A 20,617-nucleotide genomic window follows, 5' to 3' on the forward strand; every position below is an offset into this window, starting at 1 on the left:
CTTATTCTCCCCTACCCCTAAAATGAACAGATGTGGAAATCAGGGCTCCAAGAATGTGAATCTATTTGCCTATCCTGTATCAACTTTCTCTGCGTTTCCTGTATGACGATTTTTACTCTCTTTGGAGCAGCGGGCTGTCTGCAGCTAAGGGTGCCATGTGACCTCTGGCCAATGAGATGAAGAAGCAGGGGGCTTCAGGCTACTCTTTCCTAACACAAAGAATATCTGGGAAGAGATCTTTCGTCCCTCTTCTTTCCTCTTTCTCCCAGCCTTCCCTCTTCTTTCCTCTTTCTCCCAGCCTGGAACAGAGCCACTGTAACTGGAAGCACCCATCTCCGTGAGGCTACAAAGAGCCACCTTCTAAGAAAAGAAGCAAGAAGTCAGGTGCCTAAGAGGATCATAAAGCCACTGAAGCACCCTGCCCTTTGGCCATCTCACTACGTGAGGAAAATAAAACCTTTACTTGTTTACCTACTGTAATCAGATTTATTTTGTATGCAGCTAAATGCAACCCTAACTGATACAGTCAGGCAATGAGGAACACTGTCAAAGGAGGAGTCCACTATACTTCAATTAAAAAAAAAAAAAAAAGTAAAAGAAAAAAACTGAGACAGGACTTCAAAGACTTAAGCCCTGTACATCGCCTTTATATGTTTGTTTTCTCTTTTTTAAATTGGAAGTCACCGTAATTCATCTTTTATACGCTTTCCAGGGGTATTTTGAGTTTGGAATGAAAGTCAATACATTTCATAAACTGTGAAAATACTAAACAAATATCAGATATTAATAAGGAGTAGTTAGCTCTTGCTGTAACACTTTGAACTATGTGGCTTTCATAAGAGCTGCTCAACGTCTTTTCTCATCTATAAAAAATGGCAATAACAACACTTTGCTTTGTCACAGAGTTATCACAAGCTTCAAATGAGAGAACTTGGGTGTATTTCAAATGGTTAAACACTCTCCAAATGTTAGGAATCGTGGAGTTGTGAAAATGGCGTGATGTACCGATTTGCGTAATATTTGTCAGGTTAACTGCTCCGCCTTGAGGAACATATCAAACTCTGAGTCCCATTTTCTCATCCGTAAGTGGGAGTATCAGTAGTAAGTGTATCCTTCCCTCATGAGTTATACTAAGTGTAGCAATACTGCTGAGTTGAGTTATGCTCCAATATCCACTCGCCCTACTTTCCCCGAAGTGACAGAATCCCTGAACTGGATGCTTGGATGCCCACCAAAAATAAAGACTACATTTCTTAGCCTCCCCTGCAGCTGGTTTCAGCTACATTTTGGTCAATGGGACGTGAGCTGAAGCAATGTGTGCAACTTATAGGTCAAACCCTGAGTGGACAATGTCCTCCACGTCTCCCTTCTGGATCCTCTGCACTGGTGGAATGTGAAAGAAGCAGGGGGCCATCCTCAGTCATGCAGAAGCGGGCAGCAAAACTGAGCACAGCAAAAACAGCAAACGAGAGCAGCCTGCATGCCCGGTCTGCCTGCATGCACGCTGTTAGAGAAGGCAGAAATCAACTATTTTGTTGAACCTCTGGCATTTTGGTGCATTTTGTTACAGAAGCCTAAATTAGCGGCCCACCCGTATCCTAATTTACTCGGTAAGGATTAAAGGAAATATGTGAAAGCAATCCACAAACCATAAGGCAATTATATAATTTATTTTAAGGCACCCTGTCGGCAGTAATGGCCTCAATCTTTTGTAGCTCATCAAACTGTCAACTGTAAAAACTATCTGAATTATGAAAAGAAGATAAAAAGTCAAACACCACAAAGCAGATGTGGTCTTGAAACGCAGAGCCAACACTCAAGTATATGTTCAGCCTATCTCAGAGCAGCTGGAATTTGGGACACAAGGTTATTCTGCAAAGCAAATAAATGTTAAGAGTCATCAAAAATTAACCTTGTCTCCATTTCTGTCCACTTGAGAGCCAGCTTTTTTTTTACTTTTTTTTTAACGTTTATTTATTTTTGAAACAAGAATAGACAGAGCATGAACGGGGGAGGGGCAGAGAGAGAGGGAGACACAGAATCGGAAGCAGGCTCCAGGCTCTGAGCTGTCGGCACAGAGCCCGACGCGGGGCTCGAACCCACGGACTGCGAGATCGTGACCTGAGCCGAAGTCGGCCGCTCAACCGACGGAGCCACCTAGGCGCCCCAAGAGAGAGCCAGCTTCTGTAGGCAGTGGCAGCCACACCACCGACATGCAGCGGAGAAGGCCAGAGTAAGCGACAGCGCTGTATGGGCTGTCGCCACGAATCACCACAAACATGGCGGCTTACGAGGAAAGAAACGTATTTTCTCACAGGCCGAAGGGCTCAATGGTCAAAATCAAGATACTGGTAGGGTTGAGTCCTTCTGGAAATTCTACGGGAGGATCCATTTCATGCCTCTCTCCTAGCTTCCACCATCTCTGTGCCTTCGCCATCCCATCCTCTTATCACGTGTGTCTCTGTAACCTCAGTTTCTTATAAGGACACTCTCACTGATTTAAGGGCCTACCCTAATCCAGGATGACCTCATCCTGATACCTTAATTACACCTGTGAAGACCTGACTTCCACATAAGGTAGATTCTACGATTCTGATGTAATGGGTTTATGTTCCCCAAAAGGTATGTTCAAGCCCTAATCCCCAGCATAGCAGAATCTGACCTTATTGGAAATGGGGTTACTGTGGATGTAATCAGCTAAGATGAGGTCATGCCCGGGGAGGTGGACTCTTAATCCAATATGGTGTCTTTGTAAGAAGAGAAGCCACACAGATACACAGGCCACGGATACACAGGCAGAATACTGTGAAAAGATGAAGGCAGAGACTGCAGTGATGTGTTCAGAAGCCAAGGAACACCATGGACCGCTGTCAAACTAGTAGAAACTAAGAGAAAAACATGGAAGAATTCTCCCTTACAGTTTCAGAAAGAGCATTTCTCTGCCAAAACACTGATTTTAAACTTCCAAGCCTCCAAAAACTGTGTTGGACTATATATCTGTTGTTCAAAGACAGTTTGTGGGGTTTTTGTGTTTTTGTTTTTATGGCAACCACAAAAAACTAACACAGGAGTGAAAATGAATTGGAAAGGGGCATTATTCGACCCACTACACTTGGTCAATGCTGGCGCTGGCAAAATGGATACTGTCACCATCAGGAACCTCATCAGAGTGGAGCCAAAAGGACTCTTGATGGGAACTACCGATTCAAAGCATGAGGAGTCCCTTCAGACTGTCAAGGATACCGCTGACACCACTAACTGTCACCCTCAACTTGTACATCATGACAACTCATGGTGTCTTTCTGGACTTGTAACTACAGTCCACGCTATCACTGCTATTCCTAAGACCGTGGCTAGTCTCTCTAGCAAACCATAGCATAATGGCTGTGTCCATTATGTGCCACAGCCCACTGGCACTTGCAAGGCTCTGGGCGAGGTCATCCCGAGCTGCACAGAAAGCTCTTTGGTACGGTCCTCCACGCTCCCAACTCCCAATGTGACCATCACAGATCTGATCTGCCTTCTGCACAAAGCTGACAGACACGACCACATCAAGACGGTGGGAGGGCCAAGGGTCCAATGGAGCTCTGAATGGTGTCCAGGGCTACACGAGGATTAGCCTGATTAGTAAGACTGTCACCACGACACCATCCATTTTTGATGCCGAGGTTGCCAGGTCGCCATTGCCCTTAACCACCACGGTTTCCTGACATGACAACAGATTTGGCTAAGGCCACTGGGTGGTGGATCTCAGAACCCACATGGAATCCAATGTATATGAGCCCTGGGCCTTAGCCCAAGCCACAGCACAAGAGAAACAGAGAGGAACACAGCGTGTGCCCAACTGGATTCCTCAACACTCTCCATCTCTCAGGGTCATTCACGGTTTCTGTCCTCTAAAGAGAGTTTAGAAAGCTCTGCCTCATTACGTGTTATCGTTACCAACACCAAATCCCCACTGTATCCAATGAAAGGGTGAGGTATGGTGGGGACTGACCTCAATAATTACTGAGCGACAGTTGCAATTCTGATAAGACAGTAAGTACAATAGACACATGATTTAGTAACGTTAACTCTTGAGAGCTCTAGTGTATCTCTTACCTGTGTATTCAGAAAATGGCTTATGTATTACTCCTAGCACAGGTTTACCGTTCACAGCCACACACACCATAGTAGTGACATACTTTCGAAGATCCTCTAGGAGAAAAAAAAAACACAGAAAACAAAAAACCCCGATAACATACGTTATTATTAAAGTAAGTAATTTTAAACTTTAGTTGTTTTTTTTTTTTAATTTTTTTTTTTTTAATTTTTTTTAACGTTTATTTATTTTGAGACAGAGAGAGACAGAGTGTGAACAGGGGAGGGGCAGAGAGAGGGGGAGACACAGAATCTGAAACAGGCTCCAGGCTCTGAGCTGTCAGCACAGAGCCTGACGCGGGGCTCGAACTCACAGACCGTGAGATCGTGACCTGAGCCGAAGTCGGACGCTTAACCGACTGAGCCACCCAGGCGCCCCAAACTTTAGTTTTAAATTTGAAAATCAAGTTAAATACTTCGAATAGTCCCTGCACAAGAGAGGTGCTCACATTTATTATCACTATTATATAATCAGGCCAATCTCAGTTTAGGAAAAGTTTTTATTAAAAAAATCCCTCAATATTCTGTATTTCTACTACCTACTTCCGCAAAATATTTTCTAATTTCAGTTGCTATTAGACACCTTCCTCTGTCTTCCTCCTGTTCTCCAAATAGTTACCTACTGAGTGTCTATTATGGGTCAATCAAGGTCAGTGCTTAAGGACTAGAATACAAAGATGAAAAAGTACAAGGCCCCACATTCAAAGAACTTATCATCTAGAAGGAGGGCACATAGGTAAGCAATTACCTTTACTATATATACCAACAGAGCAGAGAAAAAGCAAGCATTGGATATCTCAGTGTAAGAAACAAGGCAAGAGAGAGGATCCACAGAAATGAAATCTGAGCTAGGCCTAGGTAACAATACAAACAAACAAAAAAGAAAATGCGGTGGGGCAGTAATTCTCCATGTTGCTACTTACTTATCCCTGGATGCCTACGACTTACTATGTTGAATTCTGAAGATAAATGTATATGCAATAAACCCTCAATTCCTCAAATCACGAGTAAATATTATATTCTGGCTACATAAATAAATACCTGAATAATGTACACCTCAATATATAACTCAGTATGTAAACAAACACCTCAAGAAACAGGTGTCCAACAGGAACCATTTTGTTGCTGCGACTGATAAAAATATCCTTTCACTGAAGGATCAGTGAGTGATATAGTGAATCACGACCACTAATAGCAGTATGCCATAACATAGTGGTTTTGGGGGGAGAAAAAGGTTGAGAATACCTGGGTCCATCCAAAGGTTTCACACCACACTGCATGAATCCAGCTCTCTGTCTTAAAACCTAATTGGAAAGGCTTGCGCCAAACTGGTAAAGTATTTACTCACCAAGTATATACCACCCGTCTTTGTTCTGATTGTCCAATATATAATGGCAATCTGAAGTCTGAAATGAATTTTCATGTGAAGTCACCTGTATATTCCTGTGTAGCATCCAGTGGATCGATCCAGACAGTAACGCTTTCTGCTGGTACCTCCTTAGGGGTGGCGATTTCCTTCAGGATGTCCTCAGGAATCTTACGGTCCCATATGATAACCTCCTGATCAGCTGCATCTACGTGTTCCTCAGTATTTATCTGCACCAAAAATAGATGACAGCTAAAACATTTAAAAAGAAGAAATACCCCCTCAGAAGACATGAGAGAGAGAAACTTTTCAGACCGAATCGCATCCACTGGAAGTCGGTAAATCCGTATGTTTATTTTGAAGCATTTCGTTACAAAACGGAAAAATATGAAAAATTCCAGCAACATCTTGCCTTCAAGTACTATTTATTTAACTTAATATTCAAGTTTAGTTTACTGCCTCAGAGAATCCAAATATAGAGAAATATAGAGAAATTAATCATCAAAGAAACAAGCTATTTAAAGCTTAATGATATTTATAAAAAACAACAGATCTAAAGCGTGAAAACAGATTGGCAATATCATGGAACACTGAACTGAACGCGGTAACTATAAGGAGGAGGAAAGTGACAATGGACTTGAAAGAAATATGCTTTAGAACAGATAATTCATGAATGCTAAGAGTCACAATGTCCTAGAAAAGTAATCATCTAAAATATAGCTTTGATCAATAGAAAAAAGAAACCTGGAAATAATGAAAACAGATAATAAGCTAGCATATTATAAAATATAAACAAGGCTGAAATGAGTAATCCAGACAGACAAAAAAGAGCCTTCTCTTCACTATACCAAAGGTAAGTCACAGGATAAAATGCTAAAGTCAAATTTTCTGTTTTTATTTACTAGGACACAAAATTAAAATATAAAATAAATCTGACTTATATAAAAACGTAAAGGTATAGGGGAGTAGAGAAGCACTGCTTTCAACAGTAAGCTTCTTAATGAATACTTAAGACATACTCTGCTTTCTAAAACAATGATTTAAATTAATGTATTACAGGGCCGCCTGGATGGCTCCGTTGGTTAAACGTCCGACTTTGGCTCAGGCCTTTATCTCGAGGTTGGTGAGTTCAAGCTCTGCATCTGGCTCTGTGCTGACAGCTCAGAGCCTGCAGCCTGCTTTGGATTCTGTGTCTCCCTCTCTCTCTGCCCTTCCCCTGCTCACGCTCTGTCTCTCTTTCTCTCTCAAAAATAAACAAATGCTTAAAAAATTAAAATTAATTAATATATTACATTTATATTTACTTTTGTAAATAACGACACACCTAAACGAGGCAAACTGAAGAAGTGACTGCATTTTAAGAATTGGGTTAATAACGGACTGTCAACTTTATTCATGTACTACCTTATCAGAAGACTTCCTCTATCAAATCATAACATCCACATGCAAGAAAAATGTCTCCAAAATGTGAATTTCCAGTAGGGATTAAGACTGAAGCGAGGCAGGCTTTTGGGTACTGTGCTTTCTGACAAGCTCCCTTTCCACAGCAGATCACTGTGTTTGTGGAGCACGTAATGGCACGCCCAGACCCCATACCACAGTGTCAGAGTGACGATAACACTGACAACTACGTAAGTAAACAGTCACACACAATAAAAACCCTACAAATACCAGCAATCTCTGGAAAGTGCCTGAACTATCCCAAATTGTCGCAGAGAAAGTTAAAAACTGTAATATTACAGAAAGATAGAGCCACTTAAATAAAAAAAAATATTTTTAATATAGTGTAAACATCCAATTCATCCATTCACTTATCCCTTTAGTGATTCAGCAAATTTTACTGATTGCCTACTACATGCCAGGCAGTTCCCAGAACCAATGTACAACAGTGATCAACTTGAGACAAAAATCTCTGCCCCTGTGCCCCTTAGATTCTAGGGAGTCAAACAATGCACAAATGAGTGAAACAGGTGATATGCTGAATAGTGATAACAAGGAGATCTAAAATATAGCAGAGAAGCACCGGAAGCATGTTGTAGGAGAGCAGAAGTGTTACTGTTTAAGATAGGGTGGCCGGGATTTTTCATACTAGCCTAAAATTACAAACTACCAAGTGTCCATCAACTGATGAATGGATAAACAAAATGTGGTACATCCATACAGTGGTGGTACATCCATACAGTGGGATGCTATTCAGCCATAAATAGAAATGAGATACAATTCATACTATAGCAAGGGTGAACCCCCAAAACATTATGTTAAGTGAAATAAGAAATAAGAGACCACATACTGGATGATTCCATTTAATGTGAAATGTCTGTAACATGCAAATCTATGGAGACAGTAGATCCGTGGTTGCCTGGGGTAGGGGTGGGAACACAGATGAGTGGTAATTGGGCACAGGGATATTAGTAGGGTGATGAAAACGTAACACTGATTAATGACAATGGTTGTACAGCTCGGCAAATCTAGTAAAAACTAGTGAACTGGATATCTGCAATGGGCAAATGATACTGATATGTAAAATCACGCTGCAATAAAGTTGTTTGTTTTCGAAGACAGGGTAGCTAAGGCAAAGGCGGTGTTAGAGTGAAGATTTAAAGGAAGTGAGCCTCGCCAGGCATCTGAAGTTACATCCTTCCAGCCCACGGAGTGACAAATGCAAAGGCGGGAGGTGGGAGCGTGCTGGTATTTTCAGAGCAAGGAGGCAAGTGCGGCCAGAGCAGAGTGAGCCCGGAGGAAGGAGCCGGAGATAAGGGTGGCAATGGAAACCTGATGGTGAAGGACTCGGCCGGCACCTCACCGAATCAAGCTGCCCTCCATCATAACCTCTGCAAACAGCGTGCACGGCGTCCTAGCCGTTGCAGAACGCTAAGGGAGGGTGGCGAGCGTAGAGAGGCAAAGGGATAGAAAGGAAGAAGTGAAGTCATAACATGCAATTCATGACTTACTACTGAGAAAATCCAAAAGAACTTGTAGATAAATTATAGGATAACAGAACTTTCACAGCCAAGTCTCTAGGTACAAGATCGGTATTTAACAATCACTTGCATTTTTTACCAGCAACAGATACTAGCGACAGATATTAAAAAAAACAGATTTAACATAAAAACGGAAGCCATTTCAACTAACAAAAGAAGTAAATTATTTGGAAATAAATCTACCCAAGATGTGCAAAAACAGTACAGAGAAAATTAAACTGTATGAAAAAAACATTAATTACTGAAAAACGACAAAGATGTCAATTCTCCCACCAGTAAACTATAGATGTAATGAAACTCCAATCAAAATCCCTATAATTTTTTTTTTCTTTCTTCTTTTTTTTAAACCGCTTCTTGGAAAAAGAACAAGGCGTTTTGGTGACAGGGGCGGGGGAGGAAAATTATCATGGTGGGCTGACTTTCCTTACCAGTTATCAAGACTTACCTTAACGCCAGAATAATTACGACTGTGGCACTGGTGACATATTCGGCTTTTCCCTGCAGCTTCACTGAGAAAGCTACACACACATATGAAGTGTGATGGCTTGATAGGTGGTAAAACGATTACCACAATCAAGTTAACTACTGCATCTATCAGTTGTTTTGTGGTGAGAATGCCTAAGATCTAGTTAAGATCTAAAATACAGTATTATTAACCACAGTCATCTTCCTATATATTTGAACCTCAGAACCTACTCATCGTGGTCATAACCACCAGTTTACACCCTCAGACCGACACCTCCTCTCTTCCCTCATTCCCTAGACTCTGGCAATCACCATTCTACTCACTGTTTCTAGGAGCTCAACATTTGTTTGGATTTTTTTTTAATGGCAGAATAACATTCCGGTGTGTGTGTGCGTGTGTGTGTGTGTGTATCTATACTGATCCATCCATCAGTACTTATCCATCATTTCTGTATTTTGGCTATTGTAACTATTGCCACAATGAACACAGGAGTACAAACATCTCAAGATACTAATTTCATTTAGATATATATCCAGAAGTGGGATTGCTAGATCATATGGTAGTTCTATTTTTAATTTCTTGAGGAACCTCCATAGTATTTCCATAATGGCTATACCAATTTACATTCCCACCAATGGTATAAAAGGGCTCTCAGAATTTTCTCCACATGCTTGCTAACATTTACCTCTGGTCTATTTGATAATAGGCACCCTAACAGGTGAGGTAACGTTTCAATTGTGGTTTTGATGTGTACTTCCCTGATGATTACTGATGTTGAACAACTTGTCATATAACTGACAGTAACTTGTAGGTCTTCTTGGGGAAATATGTATTCAGGTCCTTTGTCCATTTTTAAACTGGATTACTTATTCTCTTGCTATTGAGTTGAACGCGTTCCTTATAGATTTTGGACTTTAGACCCTTATCAAAATACATGGTTTACAAATATTTTCTGCCATTCCATAGGTTGCCTTTTCCTTTAGTTGTTTCCTTTGCTGTGCACAGCTTTTAAACTTGATGTCATTTTCCTTGTTTATTTTTGCTTTTGATTTCTGTACTTTTAGTGTCTTTTCTAAAAAATCATTGCTCAGACCAGTGTCAAAGAGCTTTATATCTCAGGTGTTACACTGAAATCTTGTATGCATTTTGAGTTAGTTTCTGATGAGTGAGTGGTATAAGACAGGCATCCACTTTTATTCTTTTGCATATAGATAGCCAGCTTTCCCAGCACCTTTATTGAGGAAGCTATCTTTTCCCAGCGGTATGCTCTTGACGCTTTGCCAAAGATGAGTTAAATGTACATGTGGGGATTTATTTCTCTATTCTATTCCTTTGGTTTACATGTACGTTTTATGCCACTACCACACTGTTTTGATTACGATCGCTTTGTAATTTGAAATCAGGAAATGGGATGCTTCCGGGTTTGTCCTTCTTGCTTAAAATTGCTTTAGCTACTTGGGTCGTTTGTGGTTCTACGTGAATTTTGGATTATTTTATCCCATTTCTTTGAAAAATGCCATTGGGATTTTGACAGGGGCTACATTAAATGTATACACTGCGTTGAGCGGTATGGGCAGTTTAACAATACTAATTCTTCCAATCCAAGACACGCAATACCTTTCTGTTTATTTGTGTCTTCAATTAGTTTCATCGGTTTTTGGTATACAGGTCTTTCACCTCCTTGGTTAAACTTACTCCTAGGTACTTTATTGTTTTTGATGCTATTGTAAATGGAATGGTCTTCTTAATTCCTCTTTCAAATAGTTCATTGTTGCTAATATATAGAAATAATACAGGGGCGCCTGGGTGGCTTAGTCCACTGAGCGTCAGACTTCGGCTCCGGCCATGATCTCATGGTTCATGAGTTCGAGCCCCACGTTGGGCTCGCTGCTATCAGTCAGAGCCAGCTTCGGATCCTCCGTGCCCCCCCTCCTGCCCTCCCCTGCTCATGTGGTCTCGAAAAATAAATAACACATTTAATAGAAAAAGAAATAATGATTTTTGTTGACTTTGTATCCTGCAACTTTATTGAAACATTAATATTAGTTGAACAATATTTTGCTAACAATATATTAGAGTTTTCTTTCATAATATCATGCCATCTGCAAACAATTTTACTTTGGATGCATTTTATGTCTTTTACTTACCTAATTGCTCTGGCTAGGGCTTCCAGTACAATGCTGAATGGGAGTGCTAAGCATGGGCATCCTTGCCTTTCTGATGTTAAAAGAAAGTTGTTAGGGGCGCCTGGGTGGCGCAGTCGGTTAAGCGTCCGACTTCAGCCAGGTCACGATCTCACGGTCCATGAGTTCGAGCCCCGCGTCAGGCTCTGGGCTGATGGCTCAGAGCCTGGAGCCTGTTTCCGATTCTGTGTCTCCCTCTCTCTCTGTCCCTCCCCCGTTCATGCTCTGTCTCTCTCTGTCCCAAAAATAAATAAAAAAACGTGGAAAAAAAAATTTAAAAAAAAAAAAAAAAGAAAGTTGTTAGATTTTCATGATTGAGTATCATGTTAGCTGCGGGCTGGTCACATATGGCCTTTATTATGTTGAGATATATTCCTTCTATACCTACTTGGTTGAGAGTTTTTATAATGAAAAAGTGTTGAATTCTGTCAAATGCTTTTTATATTTTTATTTTGAGATAATCACACAATTTTTGTCTTTCATTCTGTTGTGGTCTATCACATTGATTGATTTGCATACTGAAACTATCCTTCATTCCTGGGATAAATCCCACTTGATCATGGTGTCTGACCCTTTTAATATGCTGTTGAGTTCAGTTTTTTAGTATTTTGTTGAGGATTTTTGGATGTATGTTCATGAGGAATAATGGCCTGTAATTTTTTCTTCTTATAGTGTCCCTGCATAGCTTTGGTATCAGGGTAATGCTGGCTTCATAAAGTGAGTTTGGAAGTGTTCCATTTTCAATTTGGGAAAGACTTTGAGAAGGATTGGTATTAATTTTTGTTGGTAGAATTCACCAGTGAAGACATCTAGTCCTGGGATTTTATTGGGAAATTTGATTAAGGATTCAATCTCCTTATAGGTCTGTCCAGCTATTCTGTTTTCTTCATGATTCAGTCTTGGTAGGTTGTCTGTTTCTAGGAATTTATCCATTTCTTCTAAGTTACCCAATTTGTTTACCTGTAATTGTAGTGATCTCTTTTGATCATTTGTATATTGTAGCAATCAGTATGTAACGTAGCGGTTGTATGCTTTCATTTCTGCATTTATAGAAGATTCGAATCGTTTTATCTTTGACTAGCCAAAGGTTTGTTAATCTTCTTTTCAGAAGACCAGTTCTTAGTTGAAGTGCAGTGTAAGTCCGTCATTTCCTTATTGATGATCTGTCTAGGTGTCTGTCCATTGGTAAAAGTGCAGTACTGGGAGTCTCTACTACTACTGTGGCTTTGCCGTCTGTTTCCGTCCTCAGGTTTATCATATTTGCTCAACGTACTTAGTGCTGTGATGTTGGGTGCCTATGTATTTACAGCTGTCATATCCTCTTGATGAACTGACCCTTTTATCTCATCATATAATACCTTCTTTGCCCCTTGTTAGTTTTTTTACTTAAAGTCTATATTGTCTGATGCCATTATGGCTATCCTGTCCTCTTTGGGTTTCCATTTGCACGCGATATCTTTTTCCATTTCTTCACTCTGATCCTATGCGTGTCTTTACAGCTGAAGTGTGTCTCTTGTAGGCAGCATACAGGTGGGTCTTTTTATTTTTATTATTTTTTTTAATCCATTCACTTAACTGTTTTTTGATTGGAGAATTTAGTTCACCTACATTTCAAATAATTATTAGCAAATGTGGACTTGCTAATGCCACCTTGTTAATTGCTTTCTGGCTTTTTGTAGCTTCTTTGTTCTTTTCTTACTCTGTTGCTATCTTCCTTTGTGATCTGATGATACTCCACGGTGGTATGCTTTGATTCCCTTCTCTGTATCTTTGGTCTATCAGAGGTTTTTACTTTGTGGTTATCATGAAACTTACGTATCTTATAGTTGTAACAGTCTATTTTAAGTCAATAATAACTTAACTTTGATCCCATATAAACTCTTCCCTCTTTGTCTCCACCACATTTTATTTTTGATGCTGTAAGTTACATCTTTCTATACTGTGCATCCATTAACAAATTTTTGTAGCTCTATAGTTTTAAAAAAAACACTCCTCTTTTAACTTTTATATTAGAGTTAAGTGTCTTGTACACCACTATTACATTAGAATATTCTGAATTTAATTCTAAACTTACCAGTGAATTTTATACTTTGTTTGCATGTTACTACTTAGATCCTTTCATTTCAGCTTGAAGAACTCCCTTTAACACTTCTTATAAGGCAGGTCTGGTGGTCAGCTCCCTCTGGTTTTATTCGTCTGGGAAAATCCTGATCTAGTCTTCATTTCTGAAGGAGAGTGCTGCTAGGTAAAGTATTCTTGGTTGGCAGTTTGTTTTGTTTTAACAGTTTCTTTCAGCACTCTGAACAAACATATCATCCCACTCTCTCCTGGCCTACAGGGTTTCTGATGAAATATTTGCTGATAGTCTGATGAGGGGTTCCCTTGTATCAGGTGAGTTTCTTTTCTCTTGCTGCTTTCAAATTCGGTCTTTGATTTTTGACAGTTTTATTATAATGTGTCTCAATAAAGTCCTCTTTTGAGTTGAATTTTTGGACTTATGAACTTCATGTACCTGGATGTCACATTCTCTTCTCTAATTTGGGAAATTTTCAGCCACTGTCATTTAAATAAGCTTTCTGCCCTTTTCTCTTTCTCTCTTGGAGATTCCCAAAGTATGAAAAGTTACACTTGATGGTCCCCCATAATGCACACAAGTTTCTCCACTCTTTTTAACTTCTGTCTCTGTTGTGTCTCCCCTTTTGTTCAAGTATTGCTTTCCTGATTTCTTTGAGTTGTCTGTGTCTCTTAAACTCACTGAGCTTCCTTAAAACAATTTTTTGAATTTGTTGACAGGCGATTTGTAGATCTCTGTTTCTGGAGGGTCAGTTACTAGAAAATTATATTCCTGTGGTAATGTTGTGCTTCATTCATTCATTCATTCATTTTGTATTCCTTGAAGCCCTGCATTGCTGCCTTCACATTTAAAGAAGCAGTCACCTCCTCCAGTCTTTACTGATTGACTTTGTGAGAGTTATCTTCACCTTGAGTCTGATGTGGGATTCTAAGGCTTTCTCTAACATTTTCTACAGATATGCATTCTCCACACTTCTTGTTCTCCCTTGGAGGGTAAATTCTTAAGATTATAAAGCTTTATCTCAACCCCACAAAGCCAACCCAGGGACTAGGAGCCTCCCATTTGTCTTCTCTAGGGTGGTACTCTGAGATGCTCAAGTTTGTGAGCCTTTTCCCAATTCCGCAATTCTGCTGGCTTTCCGCGCTTGTTTGCTGGCCATTTACAAAGGCTCAGTCTCGCTGTCTACGGGAGCACATGCTAAAATCACGCCAAGGTGGGCGAGCGGACTGGGTTTGGGCAAGACATGGAGAGTGTTGGGGGTGCCTGTGAGCCAGTTGAGGGGCCCTAATGGTGAGGACTCCCCAGCGACTCGTGGGCAGCCTTCCTGATGGGTGTCTACAAAGAGCATCCCTTTAGATGAGCCCCGGTTTATGTGTTCCCACAGCCTCTCCCAACCCCTCAGTCTTGCAGATCACTTCAGGGACATAGGTGACAAGAGACAGAAGTGGTTTCGTGGGCGGTGTCCTGCATGGCTGGCGAAGCCAGACACTCACTCACACATTCCTGTGGGTGAAACTGCAGGCTTCAGGGGTTCTCTCTTGGCACCGAGCTGTGCTGTCTTGAGAGACGGTGGGGTGAAAGTGAAGTGAAAACATTTCTCTCGCTCTCATCAATGCATCTCTTCTTTTTTTTTTTGCCCCAATGGTGTGCTGGAACATCTCTGCTGGACTCCCGGATGCGCACAAAGGAACCCTCATCTGTGGATGACTACCCAAATCAATGTTCTGTGAGGGAATGACCGCAGAGAACTCCTGTTCTACCATCTTGCAGGTATCGCTTTAAGGTATTATAGCTTTAGGGCCCACATACTTAATGAGCACACAATTCAGTCTGTGTCGGATAAGGGAATGTAAGAGTAACACTAAGCAAACGCCATGGGATAAACTCAAGACAAGCAACAAATGTGCCTCCCAGAAAACACAAAGTAGTTTCTGGGTCCTGACCACCACGGCTTACAAAAATGGCAGTGCCGAGTGTGGGTAGCAACTACCGTGCCTTAGGATGAAGATTTCTGCCTAGAGTTCAAGCCAGCTTCTCCACATCGTTTCAAATGAGTATGGCCTAACAAAGTATGGGGCTGCATCTAAAAACATCTTCCCTGAGAGTCAGGTTAGGAAGAAACAAACGGAGCAAGAGACCAAGAACGTCAGTCCGGTGTCCCCACCTGCCTCTGCACAACCGCTATTTGTAACCTGCTGCCACCATTACACACCCACAAACGGAATAAACCCACCGTACGACATGGTCAACGGCCTTAGAAACGGTTAAGTTTCTCTCTCAATTCTTTCCCACATTTCACCAGCCATTAAGTCCTGGAAATTCTACCCCCACTTCTAAATACATGAAACTATGTATACCGAGCAAATCTTAGTTTAGGCCGCCATCTATCTCTCACTTGGATTTCCTTTTTTTTTTTTTTAACATTTATTGATTATTGAGAGACAGAGTCAGAGCATGAGCATGGGAGGGGCACAGAGCGGAGGAGACACAGAATCCGAAGCAGGCTCCAGGTTCTGAGCTGTCAGCACAGAACCCGACACGGGGCTTGAACTCACAAACCACGAGACCATGACCTGAGTCAAAGTCGGACGCCCAACCGACTGAGCCACCCAGGCCCCCCTCACTTGGATTTCTAAAATAGCCTTCAATTGCTCTTGCCTCCGACAGTGCATTCACAGATTCATTCATTCGTTCAACAGCTACTAATGGCCACGTATTGCAAACCGCTATGGGTACTGGAACAGAAGAATGAACAAGATGGACAAAATCACTGCCGTTATGGAGCTTCCCCTTGCAACCCAGCAACCCGCCATCTTCCCAAATCAGATTCTGGTCACTCCCTGCTGAACACCTGTGGTTTCTCATTGCACAGAGATCAAATCCAGACTCCTTACCATCATCTACAAAGGTGCGGATGATCTGGCCCCAGTAACCTTTCTCTGTTTGCATCCTTATTTACACTACACTCCAGACTTGTCTTTTTCTGGTCCGTTGGCCTCAGGACCTACCTTTGTACGTTCTACTAGAAAATTATGTTCCTTTGGCAACGTTGTGTTTCCTTAATTTTTTCTCTCCTGCTCATGCACACTTTTCTCAAATCTCTGCAGGATTGTCTGTTTCTTATCCTTCAGATCTCAGTTCAAATGACAGTGCCTCTCAGTGGTCTGCCCTGACCATCATGGCCAAAGTAGAAGCCCCACTCACTCTTCTGACATGGTCTTATTTTTCCTTCTTCAAAACCCTTATCAGTATCTGAAATCAATTTATTTGATCACAGGTGTACTATAGATCTCGACCTACCGGAACATAGGTTGTATGAGTTCAAGGACACAATTTCCTTCATTACTGGAGCCTAAACCAGTCCCTGGTACAGTAGGTGTTAAACTCAGAAGTAGACAACATTATTCTTTGCCAATATACTTACATTTCTTCCCCGTAACCCTTTCCATTCAATCTACTCTCCCTCCGTCATTGCTACTGCCTCTCTGTCTCAGTCCTCAGCAGGAATTGTAGAATAGGAAATCAAGACTCCAAAACACAATTAAAGCTATTCATATGAAAGCTCAGTTACTTTGGGGCTGCAGAGGATTTTGGTTAATGTCCTAAGAAGACACCATTCACTACATTTTTCCATGAATCATTATATCCTAAAATGTTGTGGGGTTTTTTTTTTTTAATTTTTTTAACGTTTATTTATTTTTGAGACAGAGAGAGACAGAGCATGAATGGGGGAGGGTCGGAGAGAGGGAGACACAGAATCCGAAACAGGCTCCAGGCTCCGAGCTGTCAGCACAGAGCCCGACGCGGGGCTCGAACTCACGGACTGCGAAATCATGATCTGAGCCGAAGTCGGCCGCTTAACCGACTGAGCCACCCAGGCGCTCCTATCCTAAAATGTTTTTACATATAGTGCCTCACACTGTGCCTGTCACATAGTAGGCATTCAACAACTATTTTCTAGATGGAGAAACATGGCTCTACCTGTCTTCTTCAACCTTTTCAGAAGTTTTTTACTATTAATACCATCTTTCAGATATAGATCCATAAATAATTAAACACGCTCTATCGTCTGTCTCACACCTTAAAAACAATACCAGAAAAAAATCCATAGAAACTTCTCTTAGTCCCATAGAAGACCCCAGCCAAGCTCCTTAGGAGTCCAATTTCTTGAAAGCCTTGTCTTTACTATCTCCATTTTTTTTTTACCTCCCATCTTTTTCAGTTTTGCTTCCTTTCCATCAAGCCACCGAGCAAGTTCTCACAAAGTTCACCAGTGACCATTCACCACACAGAACCTCTATCATGAGTATGTGTTCTATCATTGCCAGCTCCTCAATTTCTTGGGCATGTGGCTTTATCCAGGTTGGTCCCCTAAGCTTTCTGAGCTGCTAAAAGTGAATGATAAACACATCTCCCTACAGGGTTCTTTGGGTGAACCAATGAAACAGAATAGGTAAAACAAACAAACTTAGTATAGTGCTTAACACTGAGTAAGCATTGCATAAAAGCTGGATGCTGTTATTCTTGTTAAATGATTATTTTCAATCTGCGTTATCCTTGGCTGTAGGCCCTTGATCTTCCCCTTTCACAATATAGTCTTTCCATAAACAATCCTGTCCACAACAGCTTTCAATTAATATCACAACACACTGATGAGTCACAAATTCCTATTTCTAACTCCGACGGGTCTTCAGAGCTTCAGACCGATATATTCGACTACCTCCTTAACATGTCCCCTCGGCCATATCAAAGGCAACTCTAACTTCACACGTCAAAGATGGCACTCATAATCTGCCCCCTTTGACTTGTCATCGCCCACTCTTCAAAACCAATTGTGAAAATCAGATATAAAGGGGTCGTTTTCAGAACATCCTTAGAAATTCTCTCGTATCTTTCCAATTCGCTCTTTTCTGTGACCACAGCAATTTAAGATGTATCATCTCTCACTAGAGAAAACCTCCTAGCTGGTTTACCCCCTCCAAATGATTCTCCAAGTGTCTCCCCTGAGCTCTACTAATCATTCAAAGCACTATAGGTTAGTTAAGAATACACTGTGGTTATACCTCCTATATTGCGTTATCTACAGAATTAAATGGACCTGAGATGATTCTCCGATCACTAAGTCAATCTCTGAGAGGATAAAATTATCTTCTAATTGTGTAACGCTTGGTAAATTAGTTATCCTCTCCAAGCCTCAATTTCTTTATCTGCAGAATGGGGGCAATAGTACTTAACTTCCTATGTCGTTGTCAAGAGTAAATTAATGGTGGTAATACAAAGCTTAATTCAGCGCTTGTCACTTACTGAGGACTAACTAAACGTTAGCCAGGAAACCAAGCTGAGTATAACTTTCCTTTTAGCTGAGCTCTGGTCTTCATCTCTTGCACAGCCTGTTTTAACATACTTCTAACTGGTCTCACCCACCTCCAAACGGCCACAGCCCAAACAAAGTATGGCATGTTGCAGGCTTCAAGAAAAGTCAGGTAAATCTGGCTCTCTTTAGTACTTTAGGATTAAACTAAAGATTAGCTCCAACCCTCTTTGCGTGAACTCGCCATGTGACTACCTTCCTAATTTCTTCCACAGTGATTTCCCCATGTGCATCAGATTCAGACTCATCAGGGTACTGGAATTTACTATCCTACCACCTCTATTGGGCCAGCTCCTTTCAACTTGTATTTTTTTCTGTCTGCAGTGCTTATGTCTGCACTGATTATCAAATTTACTAGTTATCTAGATTTTACAGAAGGGGAACTGCAGCTCAGAGATGTGAAATGACTGGCCAGGATTACACAGGCAGGTGACTGGACAAGATGTCAAGTCAAGTGTTCTTAGCACTGTGTTAAGCTTCTCAAACTTTTCCAGTGAGTACTGCTGTTGAGAGAAGAGTTTAACTCCCATCTTAAAGGTCAAGGAAGCACAGGCCCAAGACTCCTATCGGATTGGAGTAGCATGCCCCATCTTCAAATAAAATGAATCATCGTCAAAAACTGAACAAGTTGGGGTGCCTGGCTGGCTTAAGTCAGTCGAGCGTCCGACTCTGGCTCACGTCATGATGTCACAGTTCACGAGTTCAAGCCCCGCGATGGGCTCGCTGCGATCAGTGCAGAGCCTGCTTTGAGTCCTCTGTCCCCCTCTCTCTCCGCCCCTCCCCAGCTCATGCTCTCTCTCAAAAATAAATAAAACGTTCAAAAAACAAAAAACAAAAAACACTTTGAACAAGGAAAGTTGAGGACAGGGGCCTTTCAAATACAGAGTTCCCTGTATAGCAAATTGAAGCTATAAATCTAAGTGTGTCTGTTCTGTAGCTGCAAATCCACTGCAGAAAACGATCTCCAGCCTTCCTTCTCATCACCATCCAGAAGAATATACTGAAAGTGCCACGCAAATGGCTGCAGTTCCTAGTATTTTCACATAATAAAATCAAGCACGGCCCATGCGTTGAAGAAGAGAAGAAAGGTTGCCTGGGGACTCTCCCAAGATCGCTGACATAAGAAAGGCTGCACACCAAAGGAAATCCGGGGCTCCCAGCCCAAAACTGGAGTTTTCTTAGGATAACACTCCCTTCTCTAGAGCAGGGTTTCTCAACCCTGGCCCCAAGTGAAAAATTAGGCTACGTCATTCTCTGTTACAGAGAGCTGTCCTATGCATTGGGGGATGTTTACGGTCTACCTACTAGAGGCCAAGTAGCATTCCACCTCCAGCTGTGATAACCAAAAATCTCCAGACTGTGCCAAATGTCCCCTGAGGGCAAAACTACCCCCACGTGCGTATTCTAGAGTGGCATGTGGTATATCCTCGTATGAGGAATAAACGTGAGATAGGAAAGCTCAAGCCTCGGACTCCAGACAAGAAAAGTGTGGTAAAAAGTAAGAGACCTCTCTCTATTTGCACAGGGCATCAGGATAAAAGAAGAAAGCCTCTGTGGCTGATCAATGCTAATTTTCCACAAGGAAGTAAACGGAGTGGGACTGGACTTAAAATCATTACCCCCCAAAATCCAGGTGAGGCTTCAAAACCCACGAGACGTCTAGGACTACCTTCTGGGTGCTGGGGGGCGATGAGAGGGGAAAAAGGAATCCAGGGCTGAGTGTCTACACAGATGGCTGTAACATTCGGCCTCTAGTCTTAACGCAGTGATCAAAGGCCGTTCAAGAGGACACCACTTGGCAAGAGGACAAGTAGGACATGTCCAACGTTCTACTTGGACATTGTAGAAATAAACGTGACCTCCTCGACACCAGCAAAAGCCCAACACTAGAAGCGAACGTGTGAATATTCAGTCACAAGAAAACAAAAAGCTATTTTACGTGGAGGCAGAGCCCTCAACATCTGCACTTCTGAAAGCCTGGCTTTTGTGTTCAATAAAATGCAGCGTTACCACTTGGCAGCCATTCCCTTCACGTC

The 20,617-nt window shown here is 41.6% G+C and overlaps 1 protein-coding gene across 1 annotated transcript in view; it reads right to left on the minus strand.

Moving 5' to 3' along the window:
- BPNT2 (3'(2'), 5'-bisphosphate nucleotidase 2) overlaps window positions 1-20,617 on the minus strand; it is a 37,502-nt gene that overhangs the window by 14,307 nt on the left and 2,578 nt on the right. Inside the window, exons 2-3 of the mRNA XM_058699631.1 lie at window positions 5,574-5,736; window positions 4,102-4,197 (exon numbers count right to left, since the gene is read on the minus strand). Coding sequence (XP_058555614.1) covers window positions 4,102-4,197; window positions 5,574-5,736 — 259 coding nt within the window. The remainder of the gene's footprint in view (window positions 1-4,101; window positions 4,198-5,573; window positions 5,737-20,617) is intronic.

Source organism: Neofelis nebulosa, chromosome 14 (genome assembly GCF_028018385.1).
Source record: "Neofelis nebulosa isolate mNeoNeb1 chromosome 14, mNeoNeb1.pri, whole genome shotgun sequence".
In the NCBI taxonomy this organism is placed as follows: Eukaryota; Metazoa; Chordata; class Mammalia; order Carnivora; family Felidae; genus Neofelis; species Neofelis nebulosa.